This window comes from Bufo bufo, chromosome 4 (assembly GCF_905171765.1).
Source record: "Bufo bufo chromosome 4, aBufBuf1.1, whole genome shotgun sequence".
In the NCBI taxonomy this organism is placed as follows: Eukaryota; Metazoa; Chordata; class Amphibia; order Anura; family Bufonidae; genus Bufo; species Bufo bufo.
The window spans coordinates 456,284,565-456,303,871 of NC_053392.1; the positions used below are offsets into that span (position 1 = coordinate 456,284,565).

The 19,307-nt window shown below is 42.9% G+C and overlaps 1 protein-coding gene across 2 annotated transcripts in view; it reads left to right on the plus strand.

The window, feature by feature from the left end:
• Window positions 1-19,307, plus strand: part of LYST (lysosomal trafficking regulator) — a 736,927-nt gene that overhangs the window by 583,534 nt on the left and 134,086 nt on the right. For both annotated transcript variants that reach the window (XM_040429442.1, XM_040429443.1), the window contains one exon: window positions 15,598-15,750. In XM_040429442.1, the coding sequence (XP_040285376.1) occupies window positions 15,598-15,750 (153 nt within the window). The remainder of the gene's footprint in view (window positions 1-15,597; window positions 15,751-19,307) is intronic.

Here is a 19,307-nt window from a genome sequence, read left to right on the forward strand (position 1 = left end):
TATATCCCTCAAAATATACTAAAGGCTGAGTAGACAATAGAATTTTCCACAGTCCCACACTCGGGGGGGCTCTTTTGGAAACAAAGACAGCTGTGTCTACACTTGTACAATCAGTGTCGGACACTAAGAGGTAACAAAGGCTGATATGCACTAGCACCTTAGGTGCACAAAAACAAAGTAACAGCAATCAATGTATACTGGCACCCTGTGTGCACAATTCAAGCAATAATGCAGAAAAGAGCATATAGCAGTGTATACATAATGCACAGCGACATACAGAAAAACAACAGAAAACATACAATGATTAGGTGTAAAAGAAAAATCTGTGCAACAAACATGCACAGCTACACCTATATCATAAGGTGCACAGCGGCACCATTGAAACCCAGTGTCCTACCCTACAGATGGTGGGTTCTCCAGACACCTCCGTTCCGATGTTTCTTGTTAGGGTGGTCCGGTTTGACAGAAGAGTCAGTACCATGCGGGGGGATCACAGGAATATGTTCCTTTTTATCCCTAGACGACCCTCTGGACCCTACAATAGTTTAAGGTAGATATATGCAGAAGGACAGATCTGCTGGTGTGTCCTTGATGACTGTAGACTGAGACTGGACTTCTATTTCCCAGAATACATTACACTCCCTCAATGCCTTGCACCACCCACAAATACAATAATCTTTTTAACAGAAAAACAAGGTGCAATACATTTTTACCACCGCTAGATTGTGCTGTAACCTAACTAATAACTACAGAAATACAGGAATTGTAGCAGAATGAATTAGAAAAGAAATAGATGTGATCTGAAATGATTCTTAAACTTTGGCAAATGAACTAAGATCATTTTCTAGCCCTGCTGGGCAGAACACACTGTGTTATCTGTAGTGTTACATCGGACTACAGGTGTTATCTACATTATTTGTACTCAGAGACTTGCTGCTCCTAGGACATGTGACATTACATGGCCTAGGAAGAGGAGAGCCACAGTCTCATTTTCATGCAGAAAAAGAAATAACTATTTGGTGGCACACAGAAGGGGGAATGTCAGAGGAAAATGGAGGGAAGGGGCCCAAGTTGGGTATACAGTCCAGGACCCATCATAAACTTAATCTGCCCCTGACTGTAGCTTCACCATGCTGAAATCTGCTTAGAAAGCGAATCTACGTATTACTACTGTATTCACAGGCAGAATATATGATCACACAGACACTGGTAATATGTGTTGGCTTATAAGTATAGAAAGACCATATGCATCTCTATGTGGTCATGCTATAGCTTAGAGTTTAAGCTATTGGTCTCGCATCTAGAGATCCCAGGTTTGAATCTTAGGAGAGACTTTGAAGTTTTTTTCTTCAGGTATTTTTTTTTTCTTCTTTCCTTATCATTTTGAGAAGACAGTCTTTTTCTGTTTTAGAAAGCTAATAAATATTATTGGTTTCTTTATAATTATATTTTGTGGCTGTGAATAAACAGGTAATAGGTTTTAGCGGAAAAAAAACTCACACACTTCTCAATATAGTAAGGCTTTATTATTATTATTATTATCATTACTATTATTATTATTATTATTATTATTATTATTATATGATTATTTATTATAGTATAGCCTTTTAAAAAAAAAAAAAAGATAACATATGTCTCTCCTGGGACTTGAACCGGGAATATCTACATACAGGATAGACCACTATACCACCAAGCTAGAGATGGATGTTTTTTCTATGCTTATAAACTACATAGTATTAGTATCTGTATAATCATATATTGTACCTGTGAATAAAGCAGTAATATGTAGATTAGCTTTCTGAGCAGATCTCAGTTTGGTGAAGCTATAGTACAGAGTGTGTATAATACACGGAGCTGGGCCCCTATCCTCTGTGGGGGCCCCTACTATACATCAGGATGTGGGATTCCCCAGCTTAGAAGCTCTGCTCTGACTACATATATGGCTTGGGAGTCCCTGCTCTATGTCCATATATGGAGTCAGTGCTTCTGGAAGTCCCTGCTCTAACTCCATATATGGATGTGTCCATTTATGGAGTCAGTGCTACGAACGTGAAGGGGGTATCCCAAAGCATTGTCAGTATGTCAGGGGACACCCTGTGTATTTGTCCTATTTAGCCTCTGTTTTTGAAATGTTTCTGCCAGGATTCAAACTCACGAACATCTACGTTAAAGGGAAGAAATTTAACCACTGAGCTATAGAGCTCATTGTTAGTGATGTAGAAAAACCTCATAGTAGTTTAGGTACTCATACAGCAGAAGTATCATTTTATATGTTTTTGATTAATTGTTAAAAAAAATGTATGGGGCACAAAATAAATATGTAATTACAAAAAAAAATAAGATACTTCTGATATATATGAATGCATAATACATGATAAACTACTACTGATTTTCAACAATTTAACATGGAGCTCTATAGCTCAGTGGTTAAGTTTCTTGCCTTTAATGTACTGTAGATGGTTGTGAGTTCAAATCCTGGCAGAAACATCTAAAAGAAAATAGAGGTTAAATAAAACTTAAAGACACAGTGTAAAGTTTGATTTTATTGGAAAAAATGGAGCAAAATTTAAAATATGAACAAATAACATCTGTGTTAATCCACGGCAACATTTTTAACTTGTGTTGGCCAGTTATTTTTTTTTTTAAAGGTGGCAACCCTAACAGAACCCCCGCTCAAGAATGTAGGCCTCAGTCAGTGCCATGAATGTCAGGACTCACTTTGGATTATTTTTATTTTTTTTACCTCCATAAATTTAATAGTTATGTCTGGGGGCAAATTTTTTTTGTCGGACAAGCTGTAGTTTTTGACAATACTATTTTGGGGTGTGTATGACTTGATCACTTTTTATTCAATTTTATTGGGAGATAAAGCCGAATCGTCCTTCTTAATTTTTTCTATTACGTCAGTCACCATATTAGCTAACTTTTTTTTAATATTGTAATAGTATGGGCGTTTTCGCATGCGGTGATGCCCATAATGTTATTTTTTGGTCTTTTTTGTGGGGAAAGGGGTATGATTTGAATTTTTTTTTAACAACGGTAAATATACACTGCTCAAAAAAATAAAGGGAACACTTAAGCAACACAATGTAACTCCAAGTCAATCACACTTCTGTGAAATCAAACTGTCCACTTAGGAAGCAACACTGAGTGACAATCAATTTCACATGCTGTTTTGCAAATGGGATAGACAACAGGTGGAAATTATAGGCAATTAGCAAGACACCCCCAATAAAGGAGTGGTTCTGCAGGTGGTGACCACAGACCACTTCTCAGTTCCTATGCTTCCTGGCTGATGTTTTGATCACTTTTGAATGCTGGCGGTGCTTTCACTCTAGTGGTAGCATGAGACTGAGTCTACAACCCACACAAGTGGCTCAGGTAGTGCAGCTTATCCAGGATGGCACATCAATGCGAGCTGTGGCAAGAAGGTTTGCTGTGTCTGTCAGCGTAGTGTCCAGAGCATGGAGGCGCTACCAGGAGACAGGCCAGTACATCAGGAGACGTGGAGGAGGCCGTAGGAGGGCAACAACCCAGCAGCAGGACAGCTACCTCCTCCTTTGTGCAAGGAGGAACAGGAGGAGCACTGCCAGAGCCCTGCAAAATGACCTCCAGCAGGCCACAAATGTGCATGTGTCTGCTCAAACGGTCAGAAACAGACTCCATGAGGGTGATATGAGGGCCCGACGTCCACAGGTGGGGGTTGTGCTTACAGCCCAACACCGTGCAGGACATTTGGCATTTGCCAGAGAACACCAAGATTGGCAAATTCGCCACTGGCGCTCCCGGGGCTCCTCACAGATGAAAGCAGGTTCACACTGAGCACATGTGACAGACGTGACAGAGTCTGGAGATGCCGTGGAGAACGTTCTGCTGCCTGCAACATCCTCCAGCATGACCGGTTTGGCATTGGGTCAGTAATGGTGTGGGGTGGCATTTCTTTGGAGGGCCGCACAGCCCTCCATGTGCTTGCCAGAGGTAGCCTGACTGCCATTAGGTACCGAGATGAGATCCTCAGACCCCTTGTGAGACCATATGCTGGTGCGGTTGGCCCTGGGTTCCTCCTAATGCAAGACAATGCTAGACCTCATGTGGCTGGAGTGTGTCAGCAGTTCCTGCAAGACGAAGGCATTGATGCTATGGACTAGCCCGCCCGTTCCCCAGACCTGAATCCAATTGAGCACATCTGGGACATCATGTCTCGCTCTATCCACCAACGTCACGTTGCACCACAGACTGTCCAGGAGTTGGCAGATGCTTTAGTCCAGGTCTGGGAGGAGATCCCTAGGGAGACCATCCGCCACCTCATCAGGAGCATGCACAGGCGTTGTAGGGAGGTCATACAGGCACGTGGAGGCCACACACACTACTGAGCATCATTTTGACTTGTTTTAAGGACATTACATCAAAGTTGGATCAGCCTGTAGTGTGTTTTTCCACTTAAATTTTGAGTGTGACTCCAAATCCAGACCTCCATGGGTTGAAAAATTAGATTTCCATTTTTTCATTTTTGTGGGATTTTGTTGTCAGCACATTCAACTATGTAAAGAACAAAGTATTTCAGAAGAATATTTAATTAATTCAGATCTAGGATGTGTTATTTTTGTGTTCCCTTTATTTTTTTGAGCAGTGTATATCCTAGGTTATAGATTCCTGGACAATACTTCCCCTATAAAAGCAAGAGGCATCCAGAATAATATGTAGATGGAGTGGGGATTCACCTTTGATCCCCCTCATGCCGTCTGTACGACATGGGGTGATTGATATTGAATCTGACCACTCCTTTTTATAATGTACGCCCCCTGATGCTGGATGCCTCTTGCTTTTATAAGGGAAGTATTGTCCAGGAATTGGATGGGGGATCGGGGTCGCACAACGGCGATACCTGTATTCCCCTATCCTAATGGGGCATCGTGCACTCTGCCAGGTTGAACCCTGGGGGGGACACTGGGCCCCCCGGTCCTCCGTACTGACCCCTATATTTTAATTGTATATCTTTGGCAGCTTTGCTGCAAGTGCCTGATGAGGGTGCTATTGATGGGTATGTTTGAGGGTGGGCAACGGCGGTGGTCTGCTTTTTGCCCTCTCTCTGTATTTAGCCCATCATTATATATTGCGGTGTGTTGGACAAGGGCCGCGGCGATCACTTGTTGCGGTCAGGTGATGTGCAGAGGCGTCCGCATCTTAGTTGGGGTGAGTCTGCGCAGTTGATTTCTCTGCTTATTTGGCCATGTTTGATATGGTTTCCCATGCCAGTAAAACAGCCAGTATATCTCGCGATAATAGGAGTAATTGACGCTTGCGCAGTGCGATTTCCACAACGCCGACCAGGTCCTGCAGTCTCCGGCTCCATGTGAGATCAAGCTATTTGTTTTTATCTTTTTAATTACGGGGATCATGTACACCTGCTGTTTGGTTTATAGTAATTATGCTTGGTTTACCATATTCACCATATGGAATACACTTATTTATGAATTATTGCACGTGTTGGACTTTATGTAAGATGACACATTTAATCATGTTGGTTTAATTGAAATATTTTTTATATATATTGTACTTTGACACCATTTTGGAATATATTGATTGATGTAATCAATTATTTTAATCATGTATGCTATAAAAACACGCTTGTTTGCACATGTCACTATGGCTTGACAAAGGCTCCATAGAGAGAGCTGAAACGTTGCTATCACATGGGTTAATAAATCACCCGTTTTTCTTCATGAACTTCTGGAGTGCTGCCTTCCTTTTTTACCTAGGATAATTAATAAGACCTTGGTCGTCAGTCTTCTGGAGGATTCTTTGCACCCACATCTGCTGTCTGTGTGCTGCTCTTCACTCTTTTTGTTTTTGTTTTGTTATATATATATATATATATAATATATTTATTTTTTATCTTTAATTTTTTTTTACAATGGAATTCCATTGTGAACGGATGCCACTGTATGGCAGTTTAAGGCATCCGTTTAACTTATATGTGTTTACATTAAATGGATGGGAAAATTGTGATGTGATCCCATCCTAAGTGGACCACAACTTGCAATCATCAGATTGCAACTTATACAGAATAATGGAAATTGCTTCATTATTCTGTATAGAAATCACTATACCAGAGCTGTCACCTAGTGGCTTGAACTGGGATATATTAATGATGAGCCTGGAAGCCTTGTACAGGCTGCGGCTCATTTTTAGAACAGGGTGCTTTCCCTAATATCTGCCGGGGGAAAGCTCGCCAGAACAGGAAGCCCACGATTCCGTTTTTTAATGCTCTCAGATGCCGTGGTGACATTTGACCACGGCATCTGAGTGGTTGAATGTCTAGGTCAGCATTACTGCAGATCGTGGACATTGGCCTCATACAGCAGGCCACTGCCACAGAGGCCCCCTAGAAATGCCACTGCCACATAGGCCCCCTTGAAATGGAAGATGGGTTACTGCAGGTTCTGGTAGACTTACGCCTCTTTCACACGGGCGTTGCGGGAAAAGGTGCGGGTGCGTTGCGGGAACATGCACGATTTTTCCGCGCGAGTGCAAAACATTGTAATGCGTTTTGCAGTCGCGTGAGAAAAATCGGCATGTTTGATACCCAAACCCGAACTTCTTCACAGAAGTTTGGGTTAGGTGCTGGGTAGATTGTATTATTTTCCCTTATAACATGGTTATAAGGGAAAATAATAGCATTCTTAATACAGAATCAGTGGCGTACCTACCATATAGGCAGACCACGCAGCTGCTATGGGGCCCGTGAGGAAGAGGGCCCGCAGTGGAGGAGAGGCCCCACCCCCTAATTGCTCCTGTCTATCTTTCTAAAGCTAAAGGACCTTTGAAGATGTCATCACAGGTCCTGTAAGGGAACTGCACAGTGTAAAGTGTAGTTCCCAGGTTAGAACAGTACATCTGCCAGGACCTGTGATGACATAATCTTCAGCATCACAGGTTCTGCAGGATCTAGCAAAGGAACTGCACCAAAAATGGTGTAGTTCCTAGGTTTGAAAGGTTTATCTGCCAGGACCTGTGATGACATCATCACAGGTCCTTCAACCCCTAACAGTAAGTATTAGAAGTTCACAATCAGCTCTGCATTGATCCATACAGACTGGAATGGAGTGGTAAGAGGAGGTCCTCCACTTCTTGTCATTTACGCCCCATGCCCTGTTTTTACTGATTGCACACTCATGTATAATACTTCAGACAGGTACAGTGACCACTACCTCATGTACCTCCCACACAGTGACCATAATGCATAACTGACCACATATTTCTATAAACAATGCATCTACAGTATTATACCTTGTATGCCTCACATCTATATATATATATACATACACACACACTGCATATATTAAACAGTATTATAGATGCAATATGTACAGATATATAATATATATTGATGTGTACTGATATGTGAGGTACGAGGTATAATATATGCAGTGGGTATAGATATATTGTATATACAGCAGTGTACTGATATGTTAGGTACGAGGTATAATAGATGAAGTGTGTACAGGTATATTGTATATACAGTATTGGATTGATATGTGAGGTACGAGCTGTAATTTATACCTCACATATCAGTACACTGCTATATTTACTATATACCTGTACACACCGCATCTATTATAACTAGTACCTCACATATCAGTACACTGCTATATATACAATATACCTGTACACACTGCATCTATTATACTTCGTACCTCACATTACACTACTGTATATGCTATATATCTGTACAGACTGCATATAATATACCCTGTACTGCACATATCAATACACTGCTGTATATACTATATACCTGTACACACTGCATATATTATACCATATCAACTTGCAGGATAACAGGCCGAACTGGATGGACAAATGTCTTTTTTCGGCCTTATGTACTATGTTACTATTTTCCTCACATATCAGTACACTGCTGTATATACTATATACCTGTACACACTGCATATATTATACCCTGTACCTCATATATCAGTACACTGCTGTATATATTCTATACATCTGTACACACTGCATCAATTATACCTCTTTTGTCTGCCAGGCCTGTTTTGTAATCCCAATCCGGCCCTGGTGCATAAATTATAAAACGCAGCAGCAAACATAGTTCATGGAACAAAGAGAGAGGCCTGGAATGGGTAGTGGGAGGGGCTATAAAAGGGGAATGGGGGCCTAATTTAGATTCTTGCTATGGGGCCCAGTGATTTCTATGTACGCCCCTGTACAGAATGCATAGTAAAATAATAATGATCGGGTCCCCATCCCGATCGTCACCTAGCAACCGTGCTTGCTTGCGGATGCATGCGATTTTCACGCAACCCCATTCATTTCTATGGGGCCTGCGTTACGTGAAAAACGCACAAAGAGGAGCATGCTACGTTTTTCACGCAACGCACAAGTGATGCGTGAAAATCACCGCCCGTGTGCACAGCCCCATAGAAATGAATGGGTCAGGATTCAGTGCAGGTGCAATGCGTTCAACTCGCACATCGCATCCGCGCGGAATACTCGCCCGTGTGAAAGGGGCCTAAGAGTTGTTGATAGAAGACATGTCCCACAGTCTGTGGTTCCCCATAATTCATTTGCAGCACTTTCAGAGTGCAAGAGCAACATGGAGGATGGCTCAGGCACAGTGGGTGAGGAACAATCATCTCCTATGCCTAAGGTATGCAAGACTGCAGCCAAAGACAAAAATGATAAGGTGAGGACTGATAGTAAGCAGCTGTTGGTGGGCAATTCTATCATAAGAGGTGTGAAGTTTGAGGAAAATGGTTTTGTGAGATGTCTCCCTGGTGCTACTGCTAGTAGGGACAGGTCACGTATCCTTAATATTGTTAAGCAAGCAAAGCAGGAAAGGGAGGTGGATGTTATTGTCCATCTTGGGACAAATGATCTGGCTTGTAATGAGGTTTCAAAGGTGAAGAAAGCTTTTCACACACTTGGTAATGATATACGGGAGGTTGCATCGACTGTTTCATTCTCTGCAGTTTTGCCTGTGCATAACCTTCAGCATGACAGGCAAATGCGCATTAAGGAATTCAATGTATGGCTTGGTGAATGGTGTCTGAACCCAAGTATTTGCTAAGGAGCATTTAAACTAGGAAAGGGGGGCAAAAGAGTGATAAGATAAAAATAGCTTAAAATCAAATCTAATACAAGTTAGTGAGACCATTTTAGAGTCAATTTAGGTTACGTTGCAGCTTGATAATCATAAGGTAACTTGTGTAGGTGTGATATATAGACCACCTAGCCAAGTCAAAGCATTAAATGATCTACTAGTTGAGGAAATAACTAAAATGACATTGAAAGGTGAAGTTATCATTATGGGAGACTTTAATCTTCCTGATGTAAACTGGAAAACCAAAATAGCTAGTTCTGCCAGAAGTACAGATATTCTAAATTCCCTACTGGGATTATCTCTACAGCAAGTAGTTGAGGAGCCAACCCGGAAGGAGGCCATTTTAGATTTAGTATTCACAAATTGGAATTTGGTACCTGATATTACTGTAGGGGAAAGCTTGGGATCTAGTGATCACCAGTCAGTGTGGTTTACTATAAGTACAGTGACTGAGTCACAGCACACAAAAACAAAAGTTTTAGATTTTAGAAAAACTGACTTTTCTAAAATTAGATTAGTGGTATACGAGTCCCTCTAAGACTGGAACAGTTTCAATGGAGTCCAGGAGAAATGGGACTACTTAAAAGTGGCACTATTGAAGGCAACAGATAATTGCATTAGGCTTGTCAGTAAATGCAAAAAAGGAAGAGACCACTATGGTACTCAGCAGAAGTGGCCAAGCAAGTTATAGGAGCTTCTAAAGCACAGGCAGAAGAGAAATTTGCTCAGTCAGTGAAAAAAAGGTAATAAGACATTCTTCAGATACATAAATGAAAAAAAGAAAATTAAAACGAGGAATTACAAAATTAAAAACAAAAGAAGGGAAGGTACAGTACAGACCAAAAGTTTGGACACACCTTCTGATTCAAAGAGTTTTCTTTATTTTCATGACTATGAAAATTGTAGATTCACACTGAAGGCATCAAAACTATGAATTAACACATGTGGAATTATATACAGTTGCAAGAAAAAGTATGTGAACCCTTTGGAATGATATGGATTTCGGCACAAATTGGTCATAAAATGTGATCTGATCTTCATCTAAGTCACAACAATAGACAATCACAGTCTGCTTAAACTAATAAGACACAAAGAATTAAATGTTACCCTGTTTTTATTGAACACACCATGTAAACATTCACAGTCCAGGTGGAAAAAGTATGTGAACCCCTAGACTAATGACATCTCCAAGAGCTAATTGGAGTGAGGTGTCAGCCAACTGGAGTCCAATCAATGAGATTAGATTGGAGGTGTTGGTTACAGCTGCCCTGCCCTATAAAAAACACACACCAGTTCTGGGTTTGCTTTTAGAAGAAGCATTGCCTGATGTGAATGATGCCTCGCACAAAAGAGCTCTTAGAAGACCTACAATTAAGAATTGTTGACTTGCATAAAGTTGGAAAGGGTTATAAAAGTATCTCCAAAAGCCTTGCTGTTCATCAGTCCACGGTATGACAAATTGTCTATAAATGGAGAAAGTTCAGCACTGCTGCTACTCTCCCTACGAGTGGCTGTCCTGTAAAGATGACTGCAATGAGGTGAAGAAGAATCCTAGAGTGTCAGCTAAAAACTTGCAAAAGTCTCTGGCATATGCTAACATCCCTGTTAGCGAATCTACGATACATAAAACACAAAAAATGGATTTCATGGGAGGATACCACAGAGGAAGCCACAGCTGTTTAAAAAAAAAACATTGCTGCACATTACAGTTTGCACAAGAGCACCTGGATGTTCCACAGCAGTACTGGCAAAATATTCTGTGGACAGATGAAACCAAAGTTTAGTAGTTTGGAAGAAACACGCAACACTATGTGTGGAGAAAAAGAGGCACAGCACACCAACATCAAAACCTCATCCCAACTGTGAAGTATGGTGGTGGGGGCATCATGGTTTGAGGCTGCTTTGCTGCGTCAGGGCCTGGACGGATTGCTATCATCGAAGGAAAAATGAATTCCCAAGTTTATCAAGTTATTTTGCAGGAGAACTTAAGTCCATCTGTCCACCAGTTGAAGCTCAACAGAAGATAGGTGTTGCAACAGTACAACGACCCAAAGCATAGAAGTAAATCAACAACAGAATGACTTAAACAGAAGAAAATCCGCCTTCTGGAGTGGCCCAGTCAGAGTCCTGACCTCAACCCGATTGAGATGCTGTGGCATGATCTCAAGAAAGCGATTCACACCAAACATCCCAAGAATATTGCTGAACTGAAACAGTTCTGTAAAGAGGAATGGTCAAGAATTACTCCTGACCGTTGTGCACGTCTGATCTGCAACTACAGGAAACGTTTGGTTGAAGTTATTGCTGCCAAAGGAGGTTCAACCAGTTATTAAATCCAAGGGTTCACATACTTTTTCCACCTGCACTGTGAATGTTTACATGGTGTGTTCAATAAAAACATGGTAACATTTAATTCTTTGTGTGTTATTAGTTTAAGCAGACTGTGATTGTCTATTGTTGTGACTTAGATGAAGATCAGATCACATTTTATGACCAATTTGTGCAGAAATCCATATCATTCCAAAGGGTTCACATACTTTTTCTTGGAACTGTACATAACAAAAAAGTGTGAAACAACTGAAAATATGTAATATTCTAGGTTCTTCAAAGTAGCCACCTTTTGCTTTGATTACTGCTTTGCACACTCTTGGCATTCTCTTGATGAGCTTCAAGAGGTAGTCACCTGAAATGGTCTTCCAACAGTCTTGAAGGAGTTCCCAGAGATGCTTAGCACTTGTTGTCCCTTTTGCCTTTACTCTGCGGTCCAGCTCACCCCAAACCATCTCGATTGGGTTCAGGTCCGGTGACTGTGGAGGCCAGGTCATCTGGCGCAGCACCCCATCACTCTCCTTCATGGTCAAATAGCCCATACACAGCCTGGAGGTGTGTTTGGGGTCATTGTCCTGTTGAAAAATAAATGATGGTCCAACTAAACGCAAACCGGATGGAATAGCATGCCGCTGCAAGATGCTGTGGTAGCCATGCTGGTTCAGTATGCCTTCAGTTTTGAATAAAACCCCAACAGTGTCACCAGCAAAGCACCCCCACATCATCACACCTCCTCCTCCATGCTTCACGGTGGGAACCAGGCATGTAGAGTCCATCCGTTCACCTTTTATGCGTCTCACAAAGACACGGTGGTTCGAACCAAAGATTTCAAATTTGGACTCATCAGACCAAAGCACAGATTTCCACTGGTCTAATGTCCATTCCTTGTGTTCTTTAGCCCAAACAAGTCTCTTCTGCTTGTTTCCTGTCCTTAGCAGTGGTTTCCTAGCAGATATTCTACCATGAAGGCCTGATTCACACAGTCTCCTCTTAACAGTTGTTCTAGAGATGTGTCTGCTGCTAGAACTCTGTGTGGCATTGACCTGGTCTGTAATCTGAGCTGCTGTTAACCTGCGATTTCTGAGGCTGGTGACTCGGATGAACTTATCCTCCACAGCAGAGGTGACTCTTGGTCTTCCTTTCCTGGGGCAGTCCGCATGTGAGCCAGTTTCTTTGTAGCGCTTGATGGTTTTTGTGACTGCACTTGGGGACACTTTCAAAGTTTTCCCAATTTTTCAGACTGACTGACCGTCATTTCTTAAACTAATGATGGCCACTCGTTTTTCTTTACTTAGCTGCTTTTTTCTTGCCATAATACAAATTCTAACAGTCTATTCAGTAGGACTATCAGCTGTGTATCCACCTGACTTCTCCACAACGCAACTGATGGTCCCAACCCCATTTATAAGGCAATAAATCCCACTTATTAAACCTGACAGGGCACACCTGTGAAGTGAAAACCATTTCGGGCGACTACCTCTGGAAGCTCATCAAGAGAATGCCAAGAGTGTGCAAAGCAGTAATCAAAGCAAAAGGTGGCTACTTTGAAGAACCTAGAATATGACATATTTTCAGTTTTTTCACACTTTTTTGTTATGTATATAATTCCACATGTGTTAATTCATAGTTTTGATGCCTTCAGTGTGAATCTACAATTTTCATAGTCATGAAAATAAAGAAAACTCTTTGAATGAGAAGGTGTGTCCAAATTTTTGGTCTGTACTGTATATGGAAGAAGATAAAGAACTAGCTGACTGCCCTAATGAATACTTATGTTCAGTTTTTACAAAGGAAAATGAAGGAAAAGGACCTCAGTTAGGGAGGAAGACTAATGAATCTTTTGATGCATGTGTCTTTACAGAGGAAGAAGTTCTAAGTCATCTGTCTAAAATGAATACAAATAAATCACAGGGGCCTGATGGGATACACCCAAAGCTATTAAAAGAGCTTAGCGGTGTACTAGCAAAACCATTAACAGATTTATTTAACCAATCACTGGTAACAGGAGTCGTCCCAGAAGATTGGAAATTTGCAAATGTTGTGCCCATTCACAAGAAAGATAGTAGTGAGGAATCTGGTAACTATAGGCCAGTAAGCCTGACATCAGTAGAGGGGAAATTAATGGAAACCATACTTAAGGAGAGGATTGTGGAACATCTAAAATCCCATGGATTGAAAGATGAAAAACAGCATGGGTTTACTTCAGGGAGATCATGTCAAACTAATCTTATTGATTTTTTTTGATTGGATGACTAAAATAATAGATGGCGGAGGTGCAGTAGACATCACTTATCTAGACTTCAGTAATGCTTTTGATACTGTCCCACATAGAAGGCTTATCAATAAATTGCAGTCTTTGAGCTTGGACTCCCATATTGTTGAATGGATAAGGCAGTAGCTGAGGGACAGACAACAGAGGGTTGTAGTCAATGGAGTATATTCAGATCATGATCTTGTTACCAGTGGGGTTCCTCAGGGATCTGTTCTGGGACCCATATTGTTTAATATATTTATCAGCAAAATTGTAGAAGTCCTCGATGGTAAAGTGTGTCTTTTTGCTGATGACACAAAGATTTGTAACAGGGTTGATGTTCCTGGAGGGATACAACAAATGGAAAAGGATTTTGGAAAACTAGAGGAATAGTCAAAAATCTGGCAACTAAAATGTAATGTTGATAAGTGCAGTAAATGCTAGCAGAATGCTTGGGTGTATAGGGAGAGGCATTAACAGTAGAAAGAGGGAGGTGCTCATGCTGCTCTACAGAGCACTAGTGAGACCTCATTTGGAGTATTGTGCGGCAGTACTGGAGACCATATGTCCAGAAGGATATTGATACTTTGTAGAGAGTTCAGTGAAGAGCTACTAAACTAGTATATGGATTGCAGGATAAAACTTACCAGGAAAGATTAAAGGACCTTAACACGTATAGCTTGGAAGAAAGACGAGACAAAGGGGATATGATAGAAACTTTTAAATACATAAAGGGAATCAACAAAATATTTAAAAGAAGAAAAACTGCTACAAGAAGACATAGTTTTAAATTAGAGGGGCAAAGGTTTAAAAGTAATATCAGGAAGTATTACTTTACTGAGAGAGTAGTGGATACATGAAATAGCCTTCCTGCAGAAGTGGTAGCTGCAAATACAGTGAAGGAGTTTAAGCATGCATGGGATAGGCATAAGGCCATCCTTAATATAAGATAGGGCCAGGGGCTATTCATAGTATTCAGTATATTGGGCAGACTAGATGGGCCAAATGGTTCTTATCTGCCGACACATTCTATGTTTGTACAGCAGACACCCGGTTGCAATGGCACCCGCTCTGCTCCAGAGCGGGCACCATCTTTAAAGACCCCACATGCGCCATTAATTTATGGCGGATGGCCAAATGTGTATAGGACAGATGTTTGTTTCTGCAAGGACACTGGAGCTCGTGGAGGTACTTTGGGAGAGAGGGGTTATGTATGCCTCCAAGCGGGCGGGTGAGAGAGGGTCTAGTGGGGTGCAGTGCAGTCCTGGGGTACATGTTGTATAACGACCCACTCTGTTGTTGTAGATTTTTGTGAGGGAGATGAACTCATTCCTGTGAGGGAGGGGGCATGTGGCGTATTTTGAGGCCATGAGGGTGCAGATCTGTGTATGTGTGGCTTTGAGGTGTAAATCTGTGAGGAACGCCCGGAATCTACAGAATGTAACTGTGTTGTTTGAGCATTATTACAAGATTTGGGGCCCCACTTTTGATTTTTCCCAGGGCCATATTTTATCTGAATACGGCACTGATAATACACATATATACAGTAGATATGTATAAGCCACGACACAGCTCTGCCTTCAGCATGATATCTTGCTCTCTCAATCTAGGGGAGTGTGCAGAGCACAGGGGGTCTTACATAGCAGTGCTCAGATGATTCAGCCCCGCCTCTTGGTGCTCCAGTTGCTCATTTGCATATGAATAAAACACAGATTTCTCTGTAGCTGTTTAACATACAGACAAAAGAAAGGTACAGTTTTAATCAGCATGATGAGCCCAACCAGGCAGTATGTTCGGTTTAATAGGATTGATCCTGGTGACAGAGCCTCTTTAATGTGACAGGTCCACTTTACTTTCTCTGTTAAAGTATACAAACCACTGAAGTTTGTACTTTTTGCAGGCACTCCTTGGGGAATCAGAACCTGCATCGTTTTCCTGGACTTACGAAGAAATAAAAGAAGTACACAAGCGCTGGTGGCAGTTATGTGATAATGCTGTCGAAATTTTTCTGACAAATGGGAGAACCTTGTTGCTGGCTTTTGTCAATACAAAGGTAATAGCATTGTATTAATTACACTGTATTTGTTAATTAGAAAATAAATGAGAAAAAATTACAGTTCCAGGGAAATACATGAATGTTTGTAGTTCCTTGTACAGTTTCAGTAAGTAATCATTCCACACGATCTGCAAAACGGACAAGAATAGGACACGTTATATTCACTTTGCTTAATGGGGCCATGTATGATAACATTTTCACTGTGAATTAAAGTGGATAGGACATCAATATCAGATAGTTTGGGGTCTGACTCCCGGGACCCCTGGCTATATGGCACCACCGTACATCAGTCACATTGCCTAGTTGCAGCTCAGCTCCATTCAATCCAATGGGTCTGAGCTGCAATACCAAGCACAGCCACAATAGAGTGTAGGGTGCTGTGCTTGGTAAGCTGCCAGGATCCTGCAGCACTGACCAGAGCTCCATTGATTGCTACGGCTTCCTTGAAATAGTTGATCAGCGGGGCCCCGACCCCCACCAGTGTGACAATGATGACTTATATAAACGATAGTTCATCACTATCAATTCCTGGATAACCTTTTGCAATACATCTTTACTTATGAACTGTTCTAGTCCCTCCCTCCATTCCACCCCCAGTTCCATTACTTATGGAACTATCTTCTCCTCCTATAGTGTAATTACCCCCCTCCCCTCAAGTTTAAATGCTCCTTCAACCTTCTAGTCGCCTTCTCCCCCAAAACAGCTGCACCTTTCCCACTGAGGTGCAGCACATCCCTATTATAGTGCTTGTAGACAACTGAGAAGTCAGTCCAGTTCTCCAGGAACCCAAACCCCTTCTTTGTACACTAGTTCCTGAACCACCTGTTTGACCCACTATAACCCCATAATATCCTATTGCTTTTCTGGTGTGGCTTGTGGTATGTCTAACTTAGTCATTTGTGCTAATGTGCACCATGACCACTTCATCTTAATCAGCTCCTTCGGTAATCTAACCCGATCCATGAAATGTTGAGCTTGAGTTCCAGGAAGACAATAAACTTTTTTGATGATCCCATTTTTTGTCACAGATCACCCTATCTCCTAAAAGCAGCTGTCTGGTCTGCCCTACTCTCCTTTTCCCCTCCTTACTGGATCTGACATTCCTGGCAGAGAAAGTGTCTTGCTGCAGCAGTGCTATCCCTGCCAGTGGTGTAGCGTGGGGGGCCGTTGCCTCGGGCGCAAAAGTCCAGGGGGCACCAGGGAGCAGGAATTTCAATGTGGGCCTATGGCTCCCGTCCCCTCAGTTCAGCCTCATAGGCTTCAGGCTAGTGACCTGAAGCCTATGAAGCAGTAGAGCGGCACAGGAGATAGCAATTACCTCCCCGTGACCTCCTGCGCCGGGTCTCGTGAGAAGATGTGATGACCTGGCGCAGGAGGGCACGGTGATGTCTTCCTGACCGCCTGTGCTGGGACGCTTGAAGACAGTCCACAAGCGATCACTGAGTGTAAGCAATCTAGTCTGCAGGTCCTCATTCTGGCCACTGTGCCCGAGGAGCCAATTCTTTCCACCGCCATCCCCCGCTGAGACGATTGGGTGTCATAGCCGGTGTCACCGTCATAATGATCATCTGCTTTCTCCTCCGACTTCTCTTCCACCTCCTCAAGTGGCAGCACCTCTTTCCCCTCCTCCATGAAAGTTTCTCATTGTAGGTCCCAAACAGCTACAGGGCGGACAGCAAGATGCGTTAGCTGTTCTTCCTCCACCTGTTGCATGAGTGTCTGTGTTTCTTAAAAAATACCTGTGAGAGGTATGAGGGACAACTGCAACATGAACGCCATGAGCTGCCTCTGCTCGACCTGCAAACAACACATGCTCCCTGCTGAGGCGGTCTGGTGCATGGCCAAATCATTCATGTCTTTCCGCTGCTCATACAGACGCTTGAACATGTGAAATGTTGAATTCCAGCGAGTTGGAACATTGCAGATTAAGCGGTGTAGCCGCAGTGCACTGCAGACACTGCGAGTCCAAGAGAGCTTTCCTCACCAAGTGAGAATAGCTGAAAAGAGGGTCAGTTTCCTGGAAGCCAGCCCCTTGCACAAGCCAGTGCATTCCTAGCATACAGATATACACCACCACCTTTTGTGGTTAGCCCTGTCATTTCTAAACGGTGTAAAATCTTGAAGATTTACAGCCCAATTATAAGAAGAGTTCAGCCATGTCTCAGCAACTCCAACTACATCTATATGTTTCTCCATTACCAAGGCCTCAAGCTCTCCCATGTTAATCAGACCTCAGCTGACAGCCCCAATCAGACCCCCAATGTTAATAAGACGCCAATAAGACTTCAAATCAGACCCCCAATCAGTCGTCAGCTCAGACCCCTATGTAAATGACCCCCAATCAGACCTCAGGTAAGAGCCCCATGCCTCTCATTCACCCCCATATCAAACCTTCTGCCTCATTAGCCCCCATTATCAGCCCTTCTGCCTCATTAGCCCCCATTATCAGCCCTTCTGCCTCATTAGCCCCCATTATCAGCCCTTCTGCCTCATTAGCCCCCATTATCAGCCCTTCTGCCTCATTAGCCCCCATTATCAGCCCTTCTGCCTCATTAGCCCCCATTATCAGCCCTTATGTCTCATTAGCCCCCATTATCAGCCCTTATGCCTCATTAGCCCCTATTATGCCTCTCATTAGCCCCCATTATCAGCCCTTATGCCTCATTAGCCCCTATTATGCCTCTCATTACGCCCCCAGCAGCCATTAGGCCCTCATTATGCATCTCATTAGGCCCCCAGCAGCCATTAGCCCCCATTATGCCTCTCATTAGCCCCCAGCAGCCATTATGCCCCATTATTCCTCTCATTAGCCCCCATCAGCCATTATGCCCCCAGAAGCCTGTTTAATAAAATAAAAAAAGACTTATCTCTCCTGCTCCTGGACGCCGCCGCTCCTCACCGCCTGCGCTCGGTCATCCTCCTCTTCCATCTGCTGCGCTGTGAGCTGGTGCGCACAGTGTGAGGTCACAGTGCGCCTTCACGCTGTGCGCAGCCCTGCACAGCCGACAGCCGAGGACCAGGAAGCAATGAGTACAGATCTTTCACCGCTTCCCGGTCCTCCGGTAGTAATGAGCGCTTCATTAGTATTCGCCCCATAATTTTATTTTTTAACCGCTTCCCGACCGGCGGTCGATTCATTCCTCCTGAACGCATCCGTGCGTCATCTCGCGAGACGCGAGATTTCCTGTGAACGCGCGCACGTTCACAGGAACTGCAGGTAAGCAAGTGGATCTACAGCCTGCCAGCGGCGATCATTCGCTGGCAGGCTGTAGATGCGATTTTTTAACCCCTAACAGGTATATTAGGCGCTGTTTTGATAACAGCGTCTAATATACCTGCTACCTGGTCCTCTGGTGGTCCCTTTTGCTTGGCTCGACCACCAGAGGACACAGGCAGCTCTGTAATAAGTAGCACCACACTACACTACACCCCCCCTGTCACTTATTAACCCCTGATCACCCCATATAGACTCCCTGATCACCCCCCTTTCATTGATCACCCCCCTGTAAGGCTCCATTCAGACGTCCGTATGTGTTTTGCGGATCCGCAAAACA